The sequence below is a fragment of the Dermatophagoides farinae genome, chromosome 7 (genome assembly GCF_024713945.1).
Source record: "Dermatophagoides farinae isolate YC_2012a chromosome 7, ASM2471394v1, whole genome shotgun sequence".
Lineage (NCBI taxonomy): Eukaryota > Metazoa > Arthropoda > Arachnida > Sarcoptiformes > Pyroglyphidae > Dermatophagoides > Dermatophagoides farinae.
The window spans coordinates 4343291-4360878 of record NC_134683.1 but is presented as its reverse complement, the minus strand read 5'-3'; the positions used below and the strand labels follow the sequence as shown (position 1 = coordinate 4360878).

At 35.5% G+C, this 17588-nt stretch overlaps 10 protein-coding genes across 12 annotated transcripts; 3 read left to right on the top strand and 7 right to left on the bottom strand.

The window, feature by feature from the left end:
* Positions 1-90: 90 nt before the first annotated feature.
* lqf (epsin homolog lqf) lies at positions 91-3097 on the top strand. Of its 2 annotated transcripts, none has more exons than XM_047060121.2 (4): positions 91-779; positions 862-2090; positions 2157-2282; positions 2339-3097. In XM_047060121.2, exons 2-4 carry the CDS (start codon positions 878-880, stop codon positions 2716-2718), a joined length of 1719 nt encoding a protein of 572 aa, XP_046916077.2. In that variant the 5' UTR covers positions 91-779; positions 862-877; the 3' UTR covers positions 2719-3097. The 2 variants fall into 2 exon arrangements, with proteins under 2 accessions (XP_046916077.2, XP_046916078.2); XM_047060122.2 differs by having other exon boundaries at positions 380-792.
* On the bottom strand, positions 2923-4571 carry LOC124496589 (saccharopine dehydrogenase-like oxidoreductase). Its single transcript, XM_047060126.2, has 2 exons — positions 4057-4571; positions 2923-3995 (listed from the first exon to the last, which is right to left on the bottom strand). Exons 1-2 carry the CDS (start codon positions 4391-4393, stop codon positions 3061-3063), a joined length of 1272 nt encoding a protein of 423 aa, XP_046916082.2. The 5' UTR covers positions 4394-4571; the 3' UTR covers positions 2923-3060.
* On the bottom strand, positions 4478-6309 carry LOC124496588 (cell division control protein 6 homolog). The gene has a single exon (XM_047060125.2). It carries the CDS (start codon positions 6170-6172, stop codon positions 4748-4750), a length of 1425 nt encoding a protein of 474 aa, XP_046916081.2. The 5' UTR covers positions 6173-6309; the 3' UTR covers positions 4478-4747.
* A 79-nt stretch (positions 6310-6388) lies between these two features.
* Positions 6389-7353, bottom strand: LOC124496607 (enoyl-CoA delta isomerase 2). The gene is made up of 2 exons (XM_075733011.1): positions 7051-7353; positions 6389-6993 (listed from the first exon to the last, which is right to left on the bottom strand). Exons 1-2 carry the CDS (start codon positions 7328-7330, stop codon positions 6410-6412), a joined length of 864 nt encoding a protein of 287 aa, XP_075589126.1. The 5' UTR covers positions 7331-7353; the 3' UTR covers positions 6389-6409.
* Positions 7354-7507: 154 nt separating this feature from the next.
* Positions 7508-8847, top strand: Ssl1 (general transcription factor IIH subunit 2 Ssl1). The gene is made up of 2 exons (XM_075733010.1): positions 7508-7740; positions 7798-8847. The coding sequence occupies exons 1-2, from the start codon at positions 7573-7575 to the stop codon at positions 8782-8784; spliced, it is 1155 nt and encodes a 384-aa protein (XP_075589125.1). The 5' UTR covers positions 7508-7572; the 3' UTR covers positions 8785-8847.
* Positions 8791-10155, bottom strand: LOC124496605 (uncharacterized). Its single transcript, XM_047060145.2, has 2 exons — positions 9407-10155; positions 8791-9318 (listed from the first exon to the last, which is right to left on the bottom strand). The coding sequence occupies exons 1-2, from the start codon at positions 9689-9691 to the stop codon at positions 9001-9003; spliced, it is 603 nt and encodes a 200-aa protein (XP_046916101.2). The 5' UTR covers positions 9692-10155; the 3' UTR covers positions 8791-9000.
* Positions 10156-10182: 27 nt separating this feature from the next.
* LOC124496606 (somatostatin receptor type 5-like) lies at positions 10183-11930 on the bottom strand. The gene is made up of 5 exons (XM_075733007.1): positions 11672-11930; positions 11197-11630; positions 10722-11133; positions 10623-10643; positions 10183-10532 (listed from the first exon to the last, which is right to left on the bottom strand). Exons 1-5 carry the CDS (start codon positions 11817-11819, stop codon positions 10234-10236), a joined length of 1314 nt encoding a protein of 437 aa, XP_075589122.1. The 5' UTR covers positions 11820-11930; the 3' UTR covers positions 10183-10233.
* A 248-nt stretch (positions 11931-12178) lies between these two features.
* Positions 12179-13799, bottom strand: Arfip (ADP ribosylation factor interacting protein arfaptin). Its single transcript, XM_047060131.2, has one exon. It carries the CDS (start codon positions 13678-13680, stop codon positions 12550-12552), a length of 1131 nt encoding a protein of 376 aa, XP_046916087.1. The 5' UTR covers positions 13681-13799; the 3' UTR covers positions 12179-12549.
* A 16-nt stretch (positions 13800-13815) lies between these two features.
* Npl4 (nuclear protein localization 4) lies at positions 13816-15685 on the top strand. The gene is made up of 3 exons (XM_047060123.2): positions 13816-14170; positions 14232-15388; positions 15454-15685. Exons 1-3 carry the CDS (start codon positions 13902-13904, stop codon positions 15636-15638), a joined length of 1611 nt encoding a protein of 536 aa, XP_046916079.2. The 5' UTR covers positions 13816-13901; the 3' UTR covers positions 15639-15685.
* Positions 15680-17557, bottom strand: Atg18a (Autophagy-related 18a). 2 transcript variants are annotated; one of them, XM_047060129.2, is made up of 5 exons: positions 17147-17557; positions 16556-17093; positions 16312-16481; positions 15961-16242; positions 15680-15878 (listed from the first exon to the last, which is right to left on the bottom strand). In XM_047060129.2, exons 1-5 carry the CDS (start codon positions 17215-17217, stop codon positions 15788-15790), a joined length of 1152 nt encoding a protein of 383 aa, XP_046916085.2. In that variant the 5' UTR covers positions 17218-17557; the 3' UTR covers positions 15680-15787. The 2 variants fall into 2 exon arrangements, with proteins under 2 accessions (XP_046916085.2, XP_046916084.2); XM_047060128.2 differs by having other exon boundaries at positions 16556-17099; positions 17147-17538.
* Between the last annotated feature and the right edge of the window lie 31 nt (positions 17558-17588).

Genomic DNA, 17588 nt, shown 5'->3' with positions numbered 1-17588 from the left:
ATTTGATGACGCATATATATATGTAGAACAGCAGTCAATTGCAAGGAAAGCAAAACTGCAGTCAGTTATTTATATTGAACAACAGTGATTCTCAAACAAAACAAAAAAAAGTCACAAACATTAATTTTTTTTCAAATTCTTTTCTGAATAAAACAAAAAAAAAACGCAGTTACATAACGGTTATTCATCTTTCCAATCAATTATCAGCATTTTTTTTTTGGTGACCACTGAATTGGGGATATTTTTTTTTTTTTAGAAATCAATATCCATCAATTACAAGTTGAGAACCACTGATCGAATCTATTCGACCACTACCTCAGACGGACAGAAAATAATTTTTTTTTTTTTTTTTGAGTTGAGTTTACGTGGTTACCATTGTGTCTTGCAATTATATGTGTCTCTGACTAAATAACTCTTGAATTCATCGAAAACAACAACAACGACATCGACGTCGACGACAACGATAATAAAAAAAAAAAATAATAACGGCAACAAGGCGATCCTGTTGTGTGTGTGTATCCACAACATCGAACAATAACTTTTACATTCAAACGTATCATCATCATCATCATCACTGAGACAATCGTAAAAAATCCACCGAACGTATCTTTTTTTTTTAATGGACAAACCAGCTTCTTGTGGATGAATCAACGATAGCCAGACGATAATCAAACAACTGTTCCAACAACAACAAGTGAACATCTTTTTTAATCATCATCATCATTATTATATGCATACACATTCCGATTTTGATTCTGAAACGAAAACAATCACAAATAGTGAGTAGTAACGGTATTCATGTTTTTTTTTTTTTTTTTTTTTTGACTTTCACCTTTAACCTTTTTTTTCTTGATTTTATAGTTTAATCTCTATAAAAATGGCTAACATGTTGAATGTGCAGGAGCTACGCCGTAACGTGATCAATGTGGTGAAAAATTATTCCGATGCACAAGTCAAAGTACGAAAAGCAACATCGAATGAACCATGGGGTCCATCGGCAACGTTGATGGCCGAAATCGCTGATCTTACCTATAATGTTGTAGCATTTTCAGAGATTATGCAAATTATTTGGAAACGATTGAATGATCATGGTAAAAATTGGCGTCATGTTTATAAAGCATTGGTGTTGTTGGAATATTTGATTAAAACTGGTTCAGAAAAAGTGGCCCAACAATGTCGAGATAATTTATTCGCCATACAAACTCTCAAGGATTTCCAGTACATGGAAGACAATAAAGACCAAGGTCAAAGTATTCGTGAAAAAAGTAAATTGCTTGTTAATCTGCTTAAAGATGAGGAAAAATTAAAAGTAGAAAGATCACGTGCCCTTAAAGCAAAAGAACGATTCTCTCAATCCATGTCTTATATGGGTGAACGTAGTGATAATGGTGAACAAGCTTTTCGTGCTTCAACTAGTTATCCAGAATCATTATCGCATAACGAAACATCGTCACGTGCTTTGAATTCTGAATTGGAATCAGCACGACCTCAGACTGCAGGTGAAGAAAAACTTCAACTTGAATTGGCGTTAGCCATGAGTAAAGAGGAAGCCGAACAAGAAGAACGTTTACGTAAAAACGATGATCTTCGTCTAAAATTGGCGTTAGAAGAAAGCGAGAAGAATCGACTTAAATCTGGCGATGTTGGCGAAACTTCTCATCAATCAGCTGTCGATGAACTGCTCAGTCTGGCTGGCCCAAGCACCAGCAGCCGTGTCAATGATCCATGGTCTTCGACATCAACACCAGCCACAGCGCCTATATCACAGTCATCCACATCAGCCGGTTCGTTGTTGCCTTCTCCACCGATAAATAGCAAAAGTCATAGGGTGGTAACAAATCATCAACAGAATGATCCTTGGTCTACAGTACAGCCTACTGGTTCTAATTCCATGGATTTTGATAACTTGAAATCGAATAGTTTGGCTTTCGATGATCCATGGTCGACAACATCTTCATCACAGGCTCCGGTTATTGCTTCCAATGATCCATGGTCATTGAATACTACTGCTATTGGTCCGAATGTTGCAAGGAATGATCCCTGGAATTCCCCATCTTCATCAGCCACATTGGACAAAAAATCATTTGATGGTAATGCTGCTATTGTATCACTTGTTTCACATGATAACTTTATTTATTTATTTTTGATATGCACAGGATTGCCTGAACCAGTAAAGACATCGACAACAACTCCAATTCGTCGTACACCAGAAAGTTTTCTTGGTCCAAATTCGAATCTGGTAAATTTAGACGCATTGGTTAGCAGTAGCAAATTGCAAAGTTGTAAGTAAAAGAATCTTGTTGCTATTTTTTTGTTTATCATGTTTGTATCGTTGTAGCTACATCACCGAACAACAATCCATTTGCATCGGCCGTTCCACAACCAGTAATGAATCCGTTCCAGGCTAATAAACCATCCCAGCCAACCATTAACGAATTACGAGCACAAACACAAGGCAGTGGAATGTTGATTGGATCGGCACCAATTCTCATATCGTCATCACCATCATCATCAGTCAATACTACTGTGCCCTTTTCTTCATCGTCGTTCCATCAAACCAGCAACAATTTTACGACGTTACCATTGTATCCACAATTGCCGCAATTGTCATCTTCGTTACACAGTAGTAGCCAACAGAATTCTGTATGGGGAAATTCAAATAATGGCCAATCGTCTGCCTTTACATTGTCATCACCAAATAATCCGTTTGCAATGTGATCCAATCACCACACACATACACATACACACAAAAATACACCTCTCTCTTGCTAGGCATTTCCTTTCCCTTTTTTCACCTTTAGTTGCATTTTTTTATCGATTCGATTTGACCAGTGATTTATTATTGATGATGATGAGAGAGAAAGAGAAACAAAAACGTTTTACCTCTGACTGTATATATCGAGGACAAAACAACTTGACTTATCATCGATGTATGATTTATTCTCTTTAGACAATAACAATGATTTTATTTAATGAAACGCAGCACACACACACACACACACACACACACTGACCTATGTATTACACACAACGGAATGAAGGCTAAATGTAATGACTTTTTCATAATTTGGTAATAAATTCAATCTTGATATCTTCATTACGTAATCGTGGTACAATTTCATCTGGTTCAAATGCTACAGCTGGTGTTATTACTCCATAATGTACATTATCGTTTCGTTTTAGCTTATCAAGTAATGCTAATGCTGTTTGAACGGCAATTTTAGCCGTATCTATATAGGCTAAATCTCCACCAGATATGGTCACTGCACTGGTCTGAGTCATATTGTCAGAGGTTAAAGTGGAAATGCCATTTGGCCATCCATATCCAATCAATGTGAATTTAAATCGATTTGTTTCGAGCGCCTGACGATCGGGTAGTACGTTACGTTCGAATGTACCAAACGACATCAGACTTGAATATTGAAGCAACAGTTGTTCACCTTTTTCAAATCGACTGAGCAGCTGAAGATTATAATTCATTGCTACCAATTTCAAAATATCGATCGGATTGTTTAGTGAAAAATAAACCTCACATTGAGCTGGAAGTTCTCCACGTTCACTGTAACGTTGCATTTGGCTACGAATGACCACTGATCGATCACTACCAGGAAATGGAATACAATAACCAAATTGATCGTGTCGTCGAAAAATTCGTCGTTTTAATTGGACTGGCCATGAAAATGGTTTATATTGGCTAAACAATTGTTCACGCATTGATCGAAGTTGATTTCGGTACTTGAATCCTTCTACAAGTGCTCTCCATGTAGCATAGTTAAATTTACGGCCATCCGTATGTAGCTGTAGATAATGTTCAGCATGATTTAGACGGCCTGGAAATTTTTGCTTCAAATACGAAATACCAATATCGGATGGAATCGAATCAAAGCCACAGGAACCGACGGCACATAGTTGCCGTTCACGTGCGATACGATCATAACGAAGATGCATCTGTTCCAGGAATAAAGGTTCACCGCTTAGATCCATGTAATGAGCGTCTGGAAAAAACATTCAAACATTCATTTGAATCATTTGTACTTGTCACCAGAATTTTCTTACCAGTATCCAGACAGGCTTTGATAACCGGTTCACCCAACAGACTATATGGACCAACACAATTCATGACAAGTTTACTACGAGCAAACACATTACGCAGCGATTGTTCACGTTCAATATCCGTTTCAAAAATGTCCAATTTATGAACAAATTTGATGCCAGTATATTGTTCGATTTCATGAAGATATCGACGTAATTGAACAACATTACGGGCGGCAACTGCCCAACGAAATGAATCATTGAGACCATAATGTTCGATTGTTTGTACTAAACGTTCGACAACAAAACGTCCAGTGAATCCAGTAGCACCAAATATGAGTAAATCAAATTGTTTAGCCATATGTTTATATTATGTTTACTTTCAACACACTCACCACACTCATTCACAACAAACGAATAATAATTAAAAAAAACAATTAGAAAATTTCGGTCGTAAAGAGAATCTAAATTTAATTGAAATGAATTAATTTATAATTTATTAATCAACAATAAATGAACAATGTGTACTCAAATATTATGAATATGAATCTTGATGTAAAAAGTGAATTGAACTTTGTGTTTGTTTATAAACAATATATGATGATGACAAGTCAGTATACTGTGTGTGTGTGTAAGAATGATAAGTTATTCAATGTAAAATCGATATGATGATACCAATATCAACAAACAGATTGGTTAGGTTGTGCATTGATAATTATACAAAGCTAAATGCATCATCAACGATCGAACGATGAAATACAGTGATCAATTGTTCGGCTTCAGATGGATCGATTATCAATGATAAAGTCGTTGAATGTGTGTCAGTACTATGATGATTTTTTGATGGTGTTCGTTTTGCAAATGGACTGCCGGTCGATTTTTCAATACGTCGTGCTGCATTTACTGTCACATAACCATAATCGCTTAGATATTGACACATATTCAATATGTCGGATTCAGATTTGCCTTCCACGCTTATGCCTCGACGACGACAGATTTTGATGAGTGTTTCACGAAATTCTGACAATCGTATTTCACGTAAAGAACGTGTTTTGAGCAACACCAAGAATACGCTTAAAACGACCTGCTGATCAGATGGCAAGAAGCTTCGAGAATTTGAATCAATTTTATCGATGGCATTGCCGTAAACTTTGTTGAGAACGTCCATCATAAGACGTATGGTCACCGGTTCATTGTTGGTCATCATCGTATTTTCTCGTGCACGAAATGGAATCATCTTTTTTGGCCTGCTAACTTTGTGACTTTGTGAATCATTATCAATAAGTTCGATGGCACGTCGACAAACATCCAATGCTTTGCGAATATCACCACTAAAGGAAGCAATTTTACGGGCACAGAATTCAATAGCAGCACGATCAATCAGTGGTTTGTTTTCATTCTGAAACATTTGCAATCGATTTTCAATGATTTTGACAATCTGTTCTTTTCGATAAGGCAAAAATCGAATTTCGTGAAAATTACATTGGCTGCCAGCACGTAACCAGGACATTGTTTTAGCGGTAAAATCCAATGCATTAGCAATGCCGACCAAAATGACACGATCGGATAGCTGTAATGGTAGCCTAAAGATGCTGTTTAAAACATTTTGATTTTTCGTTTGTAATTGATCAATCTCATCCATAAGCAATACGGTCATTGATTTTCGACCAATGAGGATCGCTTTTAGCTCTTCTAAACATTGATTAGATGCATTGGCGGTGGCCACGGTATTGATCGACGTGGCCAATCGTTTTGGTCGTCGTTCAAAATGAGCGACTATTGAAGCATAGAAATCGTTGGCATTCTGGAATGATGACATACAATTCATTGATATGAATTTGAATGAATTTTTCCATTTACGTGATAATTCATCGATAACGGTGGTTGTTGTCAACGTTTTACCAGTACCAGCTGGACCTGAAATGTATATGGTCAACGATTGTTTTGATGCCAATCCTTGATCAATGATTTCCATGATTTTTTTATATTCATCATCTCGGCCAATGATTCGATCAACATTCGATGAGCTAAGCATTGTTTTTGCATTCGAAATTGGCTCCATATTTGGATGCTGTTGTCCACCATTTGATGGATGAGACATTTTTAGATGAGATCGTTTTGATGGTGATAATCGTGTCATTGTTTTTTTTCTTTTGTTGATGAAAATTAAAAGTCTTTAAAAGATGAATTTTAAACTTTAAAAAACGCTTATTCACTCGCATCACGCACACAAATGCAAATGTGCACACATTTATTGGCGCGTATTTTAACCCGCTAAAAACTGTTGGCCCGCCTCTTTTTTTCATTCGATACATGAGGACGACTAACTATCGATATGGAAAAAAAATTACGATTGTTTCATTTTCGAATGAATTTTTTATTTTTTTCTTGAAAAAAAACTTTCCAATCGAGCAGTACATTCATCGGAAAGAAAATGTTTAAAAAGTAATTCACATTCTCTTCGATTCGTTTGATGAAGTTCATTACGAATCTGTTGGTTTCGTACCAAAGATTTCGCATTCATCATTGAATTTGCATAACATGTTTTCACTAATCCTTGTTGGCCATAAATCCATTGTTCTATATGATCATTCCATTGATCATTTGGAATGATTCGAGATACGAATCCAAGACGATGTGCTTCGGCCACTTCAAGACGACGATTAAAGTAAAGCAATTCGGAAGCAAGAGATGGACCGAATATTCTTGGAAATGTAAACGTTGAACATCCTTCAGGTGAAATTGCAAGTGAACTAAATGGGCTAATGAAATACGTTCGATCGGTGGCTATCAAACAATCGAATAGGCCAAGAATGGTGAACATTATTCCAAATGCTGGACCATTGATTGCTCCAATCAAAGGCTTAGGAAAATCAATGACCGTTCCAACAAATTGCCTACATAAGTCAACCATGTATTCTGTCAGTTTGATTCGTTCCATGTCCGTCCTCGAAAAATTGGCTATTCATTATTATCATTTATTTGGTATACTTTGAAGTGATAAGAAGCAATACTTACTCAAATCATTACCACTGGAAAAGTATGGTCCATTTCCTGTTACAATAGCTAATTTGATATGATCATTTTTGGCTACTTGTTGCAATATTTTTGTCAACTGAGCATACAGTTCCAACGATATGGCATTATATTGTTTGGTCCTATCCAAACGGATCCAATATACCTGATCTCGTTGTTCACATTGAATACCCGTGTTTGCAGATGATTTACATCGTATTGGTTGCCCGATCCATCGAAACGATTGTCTAAAGATTGATGAATATCTAAGCATCATGGCCATACCAAATATGATTTATATAATCACAGTAAATGAATTGGGTACATCCATATGCATCGTTTGTATATATCGATTTATATCTTACAATGATATCATTTGAATGAAATTCAAGACTAATCAAACAGTTAAAAAAAACATCGACATGGACTATATGAATGGCCGCGAATGAATGCAGCTGTCACATTTTTTTTCGTTCTCGAATCTGTCAAGTGGTAAATTGAGTTAATCAAATCGAACATTAAACAATGGACGATGAAGATGGTAAATCGTATCGTTGGGAAACCGAATATGAAAAAACCTGGGAGATCATCAAAGAAGATGATCAAGGTCGAATTCAAGGTTCGGTGGATGAAATGCTTTACAAAGCGATTCGTAAACGTACATTGAACAAGAAAAACATTCGTCTTGGCCTGGTAAGTGAGCAATGGACTAAAATTTTTTATTTTTAAATTAATTATCAATTACAACAGATGCGACATTTGGCCATCATTATTGACATGTCGTCCGCTATGAATCAAATCGATTTGAAACCTAATCGTCTTATTTGTTGTGTTCGATTGTTGGAAAAATTCGTTCAAGATTTTGTTGATCAGAATCCAATCAGTCAGTTATGTTTTATTAGCACCAAAAATAAACGTGCCGAAAAGATATCCGAATTAGGCGGAAATATTAAAACACATCTTGAAGCATTAAATTCATTGAAAATGAATGCCAGCTGCAACGGAGAAACATCGATGCAGAATGCATTACAAATAGCACATGCTATGCTACGATATATGCCACCACATACAAGTAAAGAGATTCTTTTCATAATGGGTAGTCTTACCAGTTGCGATCCTTCTGATATTCATAAAACAATCGATTTGCTTGCTAAAGATCGTATTCGATGTTCGGTTATTGGTTTGGCTGCCGAAGTTTATGTCTGTACAAATTTGACACAAAAAACAAACGGTGTTTACAATGTAGCAACGGATGAAACTCATCTCAAAGATTTGCTCTTCCAATATCTGAATCCATTACCATCTACGTATACAGAATCAACACTGATGAAGATTGGTTTTCCCAAATACGAAATGAACACTGTGCCATCAATCTGTGTTTGTCATCTAGACGATGGTGATGAACCTAAACTAACAGTATCTGGCTACTTTTGTCGCCAATGCAACTCCAAGTATTGTGATCTTCCTGTCGAATGTAAAATTTGTGGACTAACCTTATTATCATCATCACATCTGGCACGAAGCTATCACCACCTGTTTCCTGTTGAGCCATTCAGCGAAACTATTGCCTCCGATTCTCAAGGCAGCCGATGTTTTGGCTGCCTAAAACGATTGAATGGCAAATCAGCAACCTTGTGTAATTTATGTCAGCAGATATTCTGTGTAGAATGTGATGTTATCATACACGATATATCACATGTTTGTCCGGGTTGTACATCTGTTCGACGAATACCTTGAACATCATTATTGTTGCAATGAATATAATGGATTTATTAATCAAATAAATAACGTTCCAACAAAGGTATGTGTGTGTGTGTGTGTGTCAAATGAAATGTACATGGGTTTGTCTACTTTTTTTTATCTATATAAAAAAAAATCTATTTGGTCAAAAATAGGTAATGTGTGTTTGTCTATGTATGTGTATATCCTGTACATAACAATGAGTGGTAATGGTCAAGTTTTTGTTTTACGATTACTTTTACGAAATCTTAGATTATTGGCAATTTCCGTTAATTGTTGTTCATGACATGATGATGGTGATGATGATGATCGCATTATATAATCAGTTAAAGCAACTATATAATTTTTGGCCAAAGTCAATGTTTCAATTTTGGACAATTTTCGTTCCTTACTAATGTGCGGTATTACCTCACGAAGACTTTGAAATGCATCATTCAAGCTATGCATTCGTATCCGTTCACGTTCATTACTCTCTAAACGTCGTAAGTTTCGATCACGAGCACTGCTTGTCTGGTTTCTTGTTGATGAATTCTGTTTTTTTGTTTTTTTTTTTGAATTTAAAAAAAAAAATATTAGTTAACTATTAATGTCTATATATATAGGAACAAATCATTTTTACCATTTTTCTTTCATTACTATTATTATTAGTCGATAACATTGAAGTCGAACATTTCCGTTTGATGATTCGATCGTTATGATGATTGTTAGAAGAACATGAAGAAATTCGTGATGATCGTTGTCGTCGTCTTTTTCTTTTTCTTCTTTGTTTTTGTTGTTGTTGTCCAGAACCAGAATCATTGATATTCAATTCGATTGCGGAAGATTTATCATGACCACTAGATGTATATGATGTTGTTGATGTAGATATCGAACCATTGGATTCTTCATTATCGCTGGTCAACATTCGGATCAGTCGTCAAGACTACTATTAACACTAACTTGAAATAACAACATTCAACGATTTTTTTTCCTTTGTTTTGTTTAAATCGTTGTTTTTTTTCTGAAATCTTCAATAATGAAAAAAAAAATTTTCGAATCAAAAACAAAAAAAAATGAATAAATGTTGATGAAACACGATACGTGGCTTCAATCTATCTATCTAAATGGCTGACTAGCTAGCTAACTAGATAGATTGGTTGGCCTGCTGTTGCGCCAAACTGATGAGTTGGAACTCTGGATCCAAAATGATGTGTGTGTGTGTGTGTATGGTGCCCACACCATCACCAAAAATATTCTCGATTCTGTCGCTTCATTTACATTGCTGCTGCTGCTGCTATATTACAATACTGTTGATCTATCCTATCTCTGTGTTTATTACATCACATATTTGTTGTTTTTTTTTACATTACTGATTATAAATAATCAGATGCTCAATGACATCAATCGAAACGAGTTGATCAATTGAAACAAATTTTATTTATATTTAAATTGTCATTGCTCATTCATTCATTCACCAACACTGGACAAATTATTTTCAATCAAATCTTTTTCCTTATCATTCGATGTAATTATAGCTGGACTGCTCAATGTAGTAGCCACTGTTGTTGATGTTGTTGTTGTTGTTGTCGTTGTTGTTGTTGTTATACGTCGCCGTTGTTGTTGTTGTTGATTATGATGATAATGATGATTATATCGATTTGTTGTTATTTGGCTATTTTCTAGATTTAATTGAGCATTTACATCGTTACCGGATGCACAGGTAAATGCTTTGGAAAAACTTTTTTTAAAGTTTTCACTTAAGAATGCTAAAAAAAAAACGTAAACAGGAATAAAAATAATGTTATCGAATGTTTAATAAGCGACTATTTAAACACACACACACACAACACACTTACCGTATAGAATTGGATTTGCCGCTTTACAGTGAAAAAAAAATGAAGAGATCATCATTATTAAACACAAAATGGCAATTGAAACAAATCACACACACATACCCGAATTAGCATAAGTAAGACATCCGGCCAATAGATTAAAAATGAATGCAAATTGACTATGGCCAGATGCAATGAATGTAATGTAGAATTGTCCAATCCAATATGGTAAACAACAAAGTACGTACACAGATATAACTGTCAATACTAAATAGGTTACTTTACGATGTGATTTCTTTTTTTCTTTTGATTTTTTCTTCGGTCCAACATGTCGTAAACGACAAATGACCAAAATGTAGAATAAAAATATCAATACAAATGGTATGAAAAATCCCAGAAAGAATGAATACAATGTAAATGTACGTGCTCCTTTCATTTGATCACTTTCTGGCCATATTATATTACAGGTGACCGTGGTTTCCGATTCCATTGTATTTCCATACATAAATATTGGTACCATTAATAGTGCTGATATCTATCGGTCATTATCATAATTATCAAAAAAAAATCAAAACAAAAAAAAAATAAAAACACTTACCGTCCAAACGGTTAAACAAACAAATTTGGCAATAAAAGATGTTCGAAAACGTGGTGCATCTATTGGATGGCAAACAGCAACATAACGATCAGCACTCATTACCGTTAATAGAAGGCTACTGGTGAATTGATTGATCGATGTGAATGTCATATAGATTTTACACAGGATACGACCAAACATCCAATATTTAACGAAAAATGTTGTAATCAAAAATACCAAACCAATCAGAAACATTTCATCGGCAATAGCCAGATTAAATATGTACATATTGGTCACTGTTTGCATTTTTGAGAATCTCAACACCACATAGATGACCAATGAATTGCCGAAAAAACCGACCAAAAATACCAAACAATAGAGGATAATGAATACGAACAATATTAATTCGTTGGTTGAACGACTTTGTGTTGGTGTAGCTGGTAGTGAACCGGTTGATCCACCATCACCACCACCAACACCACCACACCATCACCAATATTAGGATATTGTTGTTGTCGACGGCAATAATCCAATAACAATGGATTTTCCAACAACAATTCCAATGAACTATTGTTGTTGTTGTTGTTGTTGCCAAATGTATGGCCAAATAATGATGATAATCCTAATTCACCAGGTAAATCCATGATTTTGTGAATCGAATTTGTATTGATTTGTTTACAGCAATAATCTAATTTCTGCTCTTTTGCTGCTCGATTATTCTTGTTTCTTCAATTTTTTTTTTTTTTTTTTTTGGTCTTTCCCGAATCACAGGACCGAATAAAAGCAGATTTTGGTGCGCGCACATTTCTTACTATAGAGATGATGATGTTATAGAATTGTCTATAGAAAGAAAAAAAAACTGTGGCCGAATGATTATTCACATTCTCATCATCTATCATCATCGTATTGGACACTTAATAATAATTCAATACGGCCGTGGAAGTGGATGAGAGGAAATGTTATATATAGCTACACTATATGCTATAGCAGTACTCATGTCATAAAATGATAAATTGCAATTTTATTTTTTCAAAATTTAAAGTATTTAAATATATTGATTAATAATTAATTAATTGTGAACCGGGTCGATTATATAAGATGTGACTATAAATGTATGTTTTGTACAAAGAAAGTGTTGTTGGGCCCACACATACAGATACATGATACACACAAACACATGCATGGAATGAAAATTATTGTGGTGGCAATGAATGATAATAATACCGATGATGATGATGATGATTAGCTGGTTGGTTGATTAAAAGCAAAGCCCAAAAATCAATGGCCAATACAAATACAATGTATCACAAAGATCCATTCATGGTTGACTAGATGAATCGGATACTGGTGAAAAAAACGGTCGATAGCCAATGGTCATTTTTCCAGAAATGAACTAGGCTGTGGTCTAATGCTGAATTGTTTAAGTGTTGAATCCAAAGCAGCTGCATTGCCCGATGCAAATGCAGCGAATGCATTATGAAACAGAACCAATTGTTTATGCATTACTTTGGCTTTGTTTTCATCCAAGAATTTCATTTTAATTGCTACATCTTCTTTGAGCCTTTCATATCTGGCTCGAACCTGATGCATTTTTTCCGAACTTAAATTAGTAGTCGTTGAAGTCGTGGTGGTGGCGGTGGTGGTGCCCGATGATCCAGCAGATGCATGTGATGTACACATAAGTCCATTTAGACAATTACGTTCGGCATCGTATTCAAGTCGGGCCGCTTCAAATGCTCTGATTGTAACAATAGTATCTTCAATTGTCTTGTACACTAAAGTGGTAAGATTCGATATGAAAAATCGTAATGCCATGAGCAATTTATCGCCATTTCTGGCTATGCTTTTCATCATTTCGGCATTCTGTTTAAAATCATGGCTAAGATTATTCATCAAACTTCGTTCACTATCGTCATTCATAATGGTGGGTGATTTGGTTTCTCTTAAGGCCAATTCATTCAGATGTTCATACATGGAATTCTGTGTGGCAATGATAGTCTGATATTGGTTGGACATGTCACGTGACAATTTCAATATATTTTCATATTTATGTTGAGTTTCACGTAATTTTTCGATCTCGATTTCAAGATCGGCATCGACCGTTCGTGAGCATTTTCCAAGTTTTTCATTGATCAATTGTTTTGTACATTTATAGGTGGACATTGACCATTCTTTCAAGGCATCCATTGGAGTATGTTTGTTCGAACCACATGAATTGGCTGCTGTTATGATAGCCGACGATTGAATCATATCATTTGAACCGGATAATGGCGGTGTCAATGGTAATGTAGCAGGTCGATGATGATGATGATGATGTCGGGCGGAAGCTATCGATTGTTGTCCTGGTGATGAATTTGAATCATGGATGGCTATCTCTTGCATCGAATCAAACGATGTAATATTCACTTGTCCTAGACTCGAATGATAGGTTTCGGTAGTCGTGCTTGTTTCAGCAGATCGACCAAGATTATTACCACCGCTATTGGTCGACGTAGATGAAGACATGATCAAAGGAACAAAAGGGCAAATTATTGCAACAAATTCAATTGACCAGAATTTGACGATCCAAACACTGAGTCAGAATTTGAGAGTGGATAAAAATAGTATACCTATTTCGACCCACGCCTTTCTTTTTAATCATCTGCATGATTCGATATTTTTTTGCTTTGATATTTTTTTTTCTGACCTGTTCATTTCTGTAAAATTAAATTCAAATTTCAATTTCAATGGCCAGCACTAACAATTCGGCTATGTGGAGCAAATTATTCAATTTGCCAACTTCTGGCGAGATCGAAATGGTTGATTCGATCCTAATGAAACATGATGGTCTGATCGTACGGAAAATGGACCCAAATCTATGTCATCATGGTCCAAAAGCTCAATGTGTCCATTGTGCACCGATTGAACCGTACGATGAATCATATATGAAAAAGCAAAACATCAAACATATGTCGTTTCATTCCTATTTACGTAAACTGAAACGTGGAGCCGATAAGTAAGTAATCATTATATCAATCAAATCTATTTTTATTCAACTCTGTATTCGTTTTGAACAGGGGCAAATTTATCTGTCTCGAAGATATCAGCTGTAAGATAAAACCCGATTGTAAAGGCCATCCTTCCTGGCCTAGAGGAATATGTACTAAATGTCAGCCCAGTGCAATTACGTTGAATAGTCAGACATATCGTCATGTGGATAATGTGACGTTTGAGAATACCTCGATCGTGGAGAATTTTCTCGATTATTGGCGTACGACCGGTAATCAACGTATAGGTTTCCTGTACGGTTATTATGAACCACACAAGGATGTGCCACTTGGTATCAAAGCTGTTGTGGTGGCCATATACGAACCACCACAGGAAAGTACACGCGATCTGATTAAAATACACATGGAAAGATTGGATTTCACTGATGTTGATATGATGGCCATGCAATTGGGCTACAAGCGAATTGGTTGGATATTCACTGACCTCATACCACAGGAGAAGGGTACCGTCAAATACATCCGTTGTTCAGATTCTTATTTTCTTACAGCTCAAGAATGCATTATGGCAGGATTCTTTCAAAATTGTCATCCGAATCCATGTTCATTGTCGAAAAGTGGTTATTTTGGCTCCAAATTTGTTACCGTTTGTTTGACTGGTGATCGCAACAACCAAGTTCACATCGAAGCCTATCAGGTAACTAATCAGTGTATGGCTTTAGTTCGTGATGATTGCCTTTTGCCGACCAATGTACCAATGCTGGCATATGTTCGCGAATCAAACAAAGAGCGCTACGTGCCTGATGTCTTCTACAAAGTCAACGATCAATATGGCAATGAAGTTACCAAGATTGCTCGACCTTTTCCAATCGAATATTTACTGGTCGATGTTCCCGTATCAGCACCGATAGAGCAGACCTATACGTTCAATCCAATTCCTGGACTTCGGCCTTTCCCCATCGAAAACCGAATGATTGAAGGCCATCTGCAGGATTTTCAGGCGCTACTTCAATACATGCGACAGTTCCGTTCGGAAGATCAATTCTTTCAAGCCATGTCCGATTTTCATTTACTCATCTACCTTGCATCAATGGAAACGGTCCCGTTACGTGATGCATTGGTCGATTTACTAAAAGCACTCAAATCCAAAGATGCTTCTAAAGCAATCGAATGGTCAAAACGAGAAAATTGGTCCACTGTCGAACAATTGTTCAAAGCTCATTCGGATGGTAAGTAATAATAATTATATAAATAGTAGGCATAAATAATCTGAATCATTTTTTTTCTCATTCAGATTATGGTAAACAGTCTACAACACAATCAACAAATGTTCAACAACATCAGCAACAATCGTCGTCGACAGCGGCATCCAGTACAAGTACTGGCCAGAAATGGTCATGTACGTATTGTACATTTGAAAATGAATTACAAAAAAGTTCTTGTGAAATGTGTAATTTACCAAAAGGAAACGATTTATGAGATATATTCACCATAATAAAATAAAATATATAACATTTGAATTATAAGCCTTATTATTATATTTTAATGGTCATGTCTTCAAAAATACAAAAACAAAGATCAGCTGTTTGCTGATTGTGTACTTGAATTGAACTATTGCCATTCACCGATCAAGAAGATGACGGTGATGAGGTTGAAGTGGTCGCCGTAGCTGTTGTTGATGATTGTTGGCCATCACTACAGGCTATGTCATCAATTAGCCTACGAAATAAATTAAAAAAAAAAATTACATCAATTTTTCAAATCAAATGAAAATTCGAAATTGAATCGATGATATAATTACCGATGTTGACGAATTAGTGTACAATCACCACCTTCGTTTAGATTTAGATCGTAAACATATAGATAACCATCAGTCGTTGCAATCAATACGTTGGATCGTTGATTCGAATAAGTGATGGCACAAATTGTTCGTGATCCAGGACTAACCAAAGGCAGTTTAACCGTTGCAAATGAACGCCATTGATTCATTATATCGGCAACCGAATCAAAATAGCCGGCCGTTTGACAAAATTTCTTTACATATGATTTAAATATAACGGCTAAATTATCATCCTGAGGTTGGCTATTATGGGCATATATGATGAATAAATGATTAAACTTGGTAAGATTTATATGATCAGATAAAACTTACGGTTCATTCAATTTAAAGATATGCACCGTTTCTGTATTGCTAGATGCACATAAAAATTGTGAATCAGGACTAAATGATAACGAATAAATGGATACACAACGGGCATAACCACGACGAAATTCATAAATGCAATCACCGTTCGATGTGTCAAATACCCGAATGACTGTACCCTGAGGAAAGGGAAAATAGTCCATGTTTAATCGAATTGAGAATTGAATTTTAATTTGATAATGATGATATATACCCTGTCAGAAGCGGTGGCCAATTTGGTTCCCTTTGTGTCGAACGTCAACGAAACAAGTGGATTATCATGAGCGGCAATGGTCAGTTTATTATCCAATTTATGAGCATCGAATATATTAACTTCTCCTTTGTCCTGTTTGGCAGGATAGGCTAGATAGCATTGTTCACTGCTTGAAGCTAACGCGATTATGCCATTTGGATTGCGTTGCGTTTGTCGAATTGAGTGAATAAATTTCAAGTCAGTTATATTATAGATGAATATCGAATCCTCCAGACAGACCACCAAACGAAGTCGATTCAATTTTACGGCTAATATCGTATTCGTATATGAAAATGATGTTATTTCTGTACGTTTTTTGTAATGACAAACACGTAATTTTCTTGGTGATGACAATGATACAATGGCCAATAATGATGATGAAAAAAGACGTTCAGCAATAGCTGTATAATCGGAATCATCTTCATATAAAAGTTCTAAACGATCCAGATCTTTAATATTGTACAGACGGAATCGATTTCTAGTGCCTACGGCCAAAGAACTAAATCTAAAATGATCAAATGAGCTAAAAATAATAATTATAATATTACTTACGTTGATTCATGGTTAAAATTGACAAACACACGATTCTCATCATCATCACCACTTGAATGTGAGAAACTCATCGTTATCGTTATAGTATTTTGTCACTGGAAAGCATCGGGTAAAAGGTTAACGAGAAGAAAGAGGGAAAAAAATTGATGATGATGATAATGATGACCGTTAAAATATCTAAATAATTGATAAATATTTTTGATAAGAACCAAGATTTTTTATTATTATTATTTATTATCAAAATTAAGTCGTAATATATTCGTATTCGTAACTTGTTTATTTGTTTGTGTTTGTGTTTGTGTTTGATGAATTATGTTGTTTCTGTTTCTGTGTATATATATATGTGTGAAAGCTAGTTGTCGTTAATTGTGTGTTGAGTTTAGCCATTATGACTGTAAAGAGTGTGTGTTAGCTCTGCGTTAGCCAATAGCCAATCTCATGC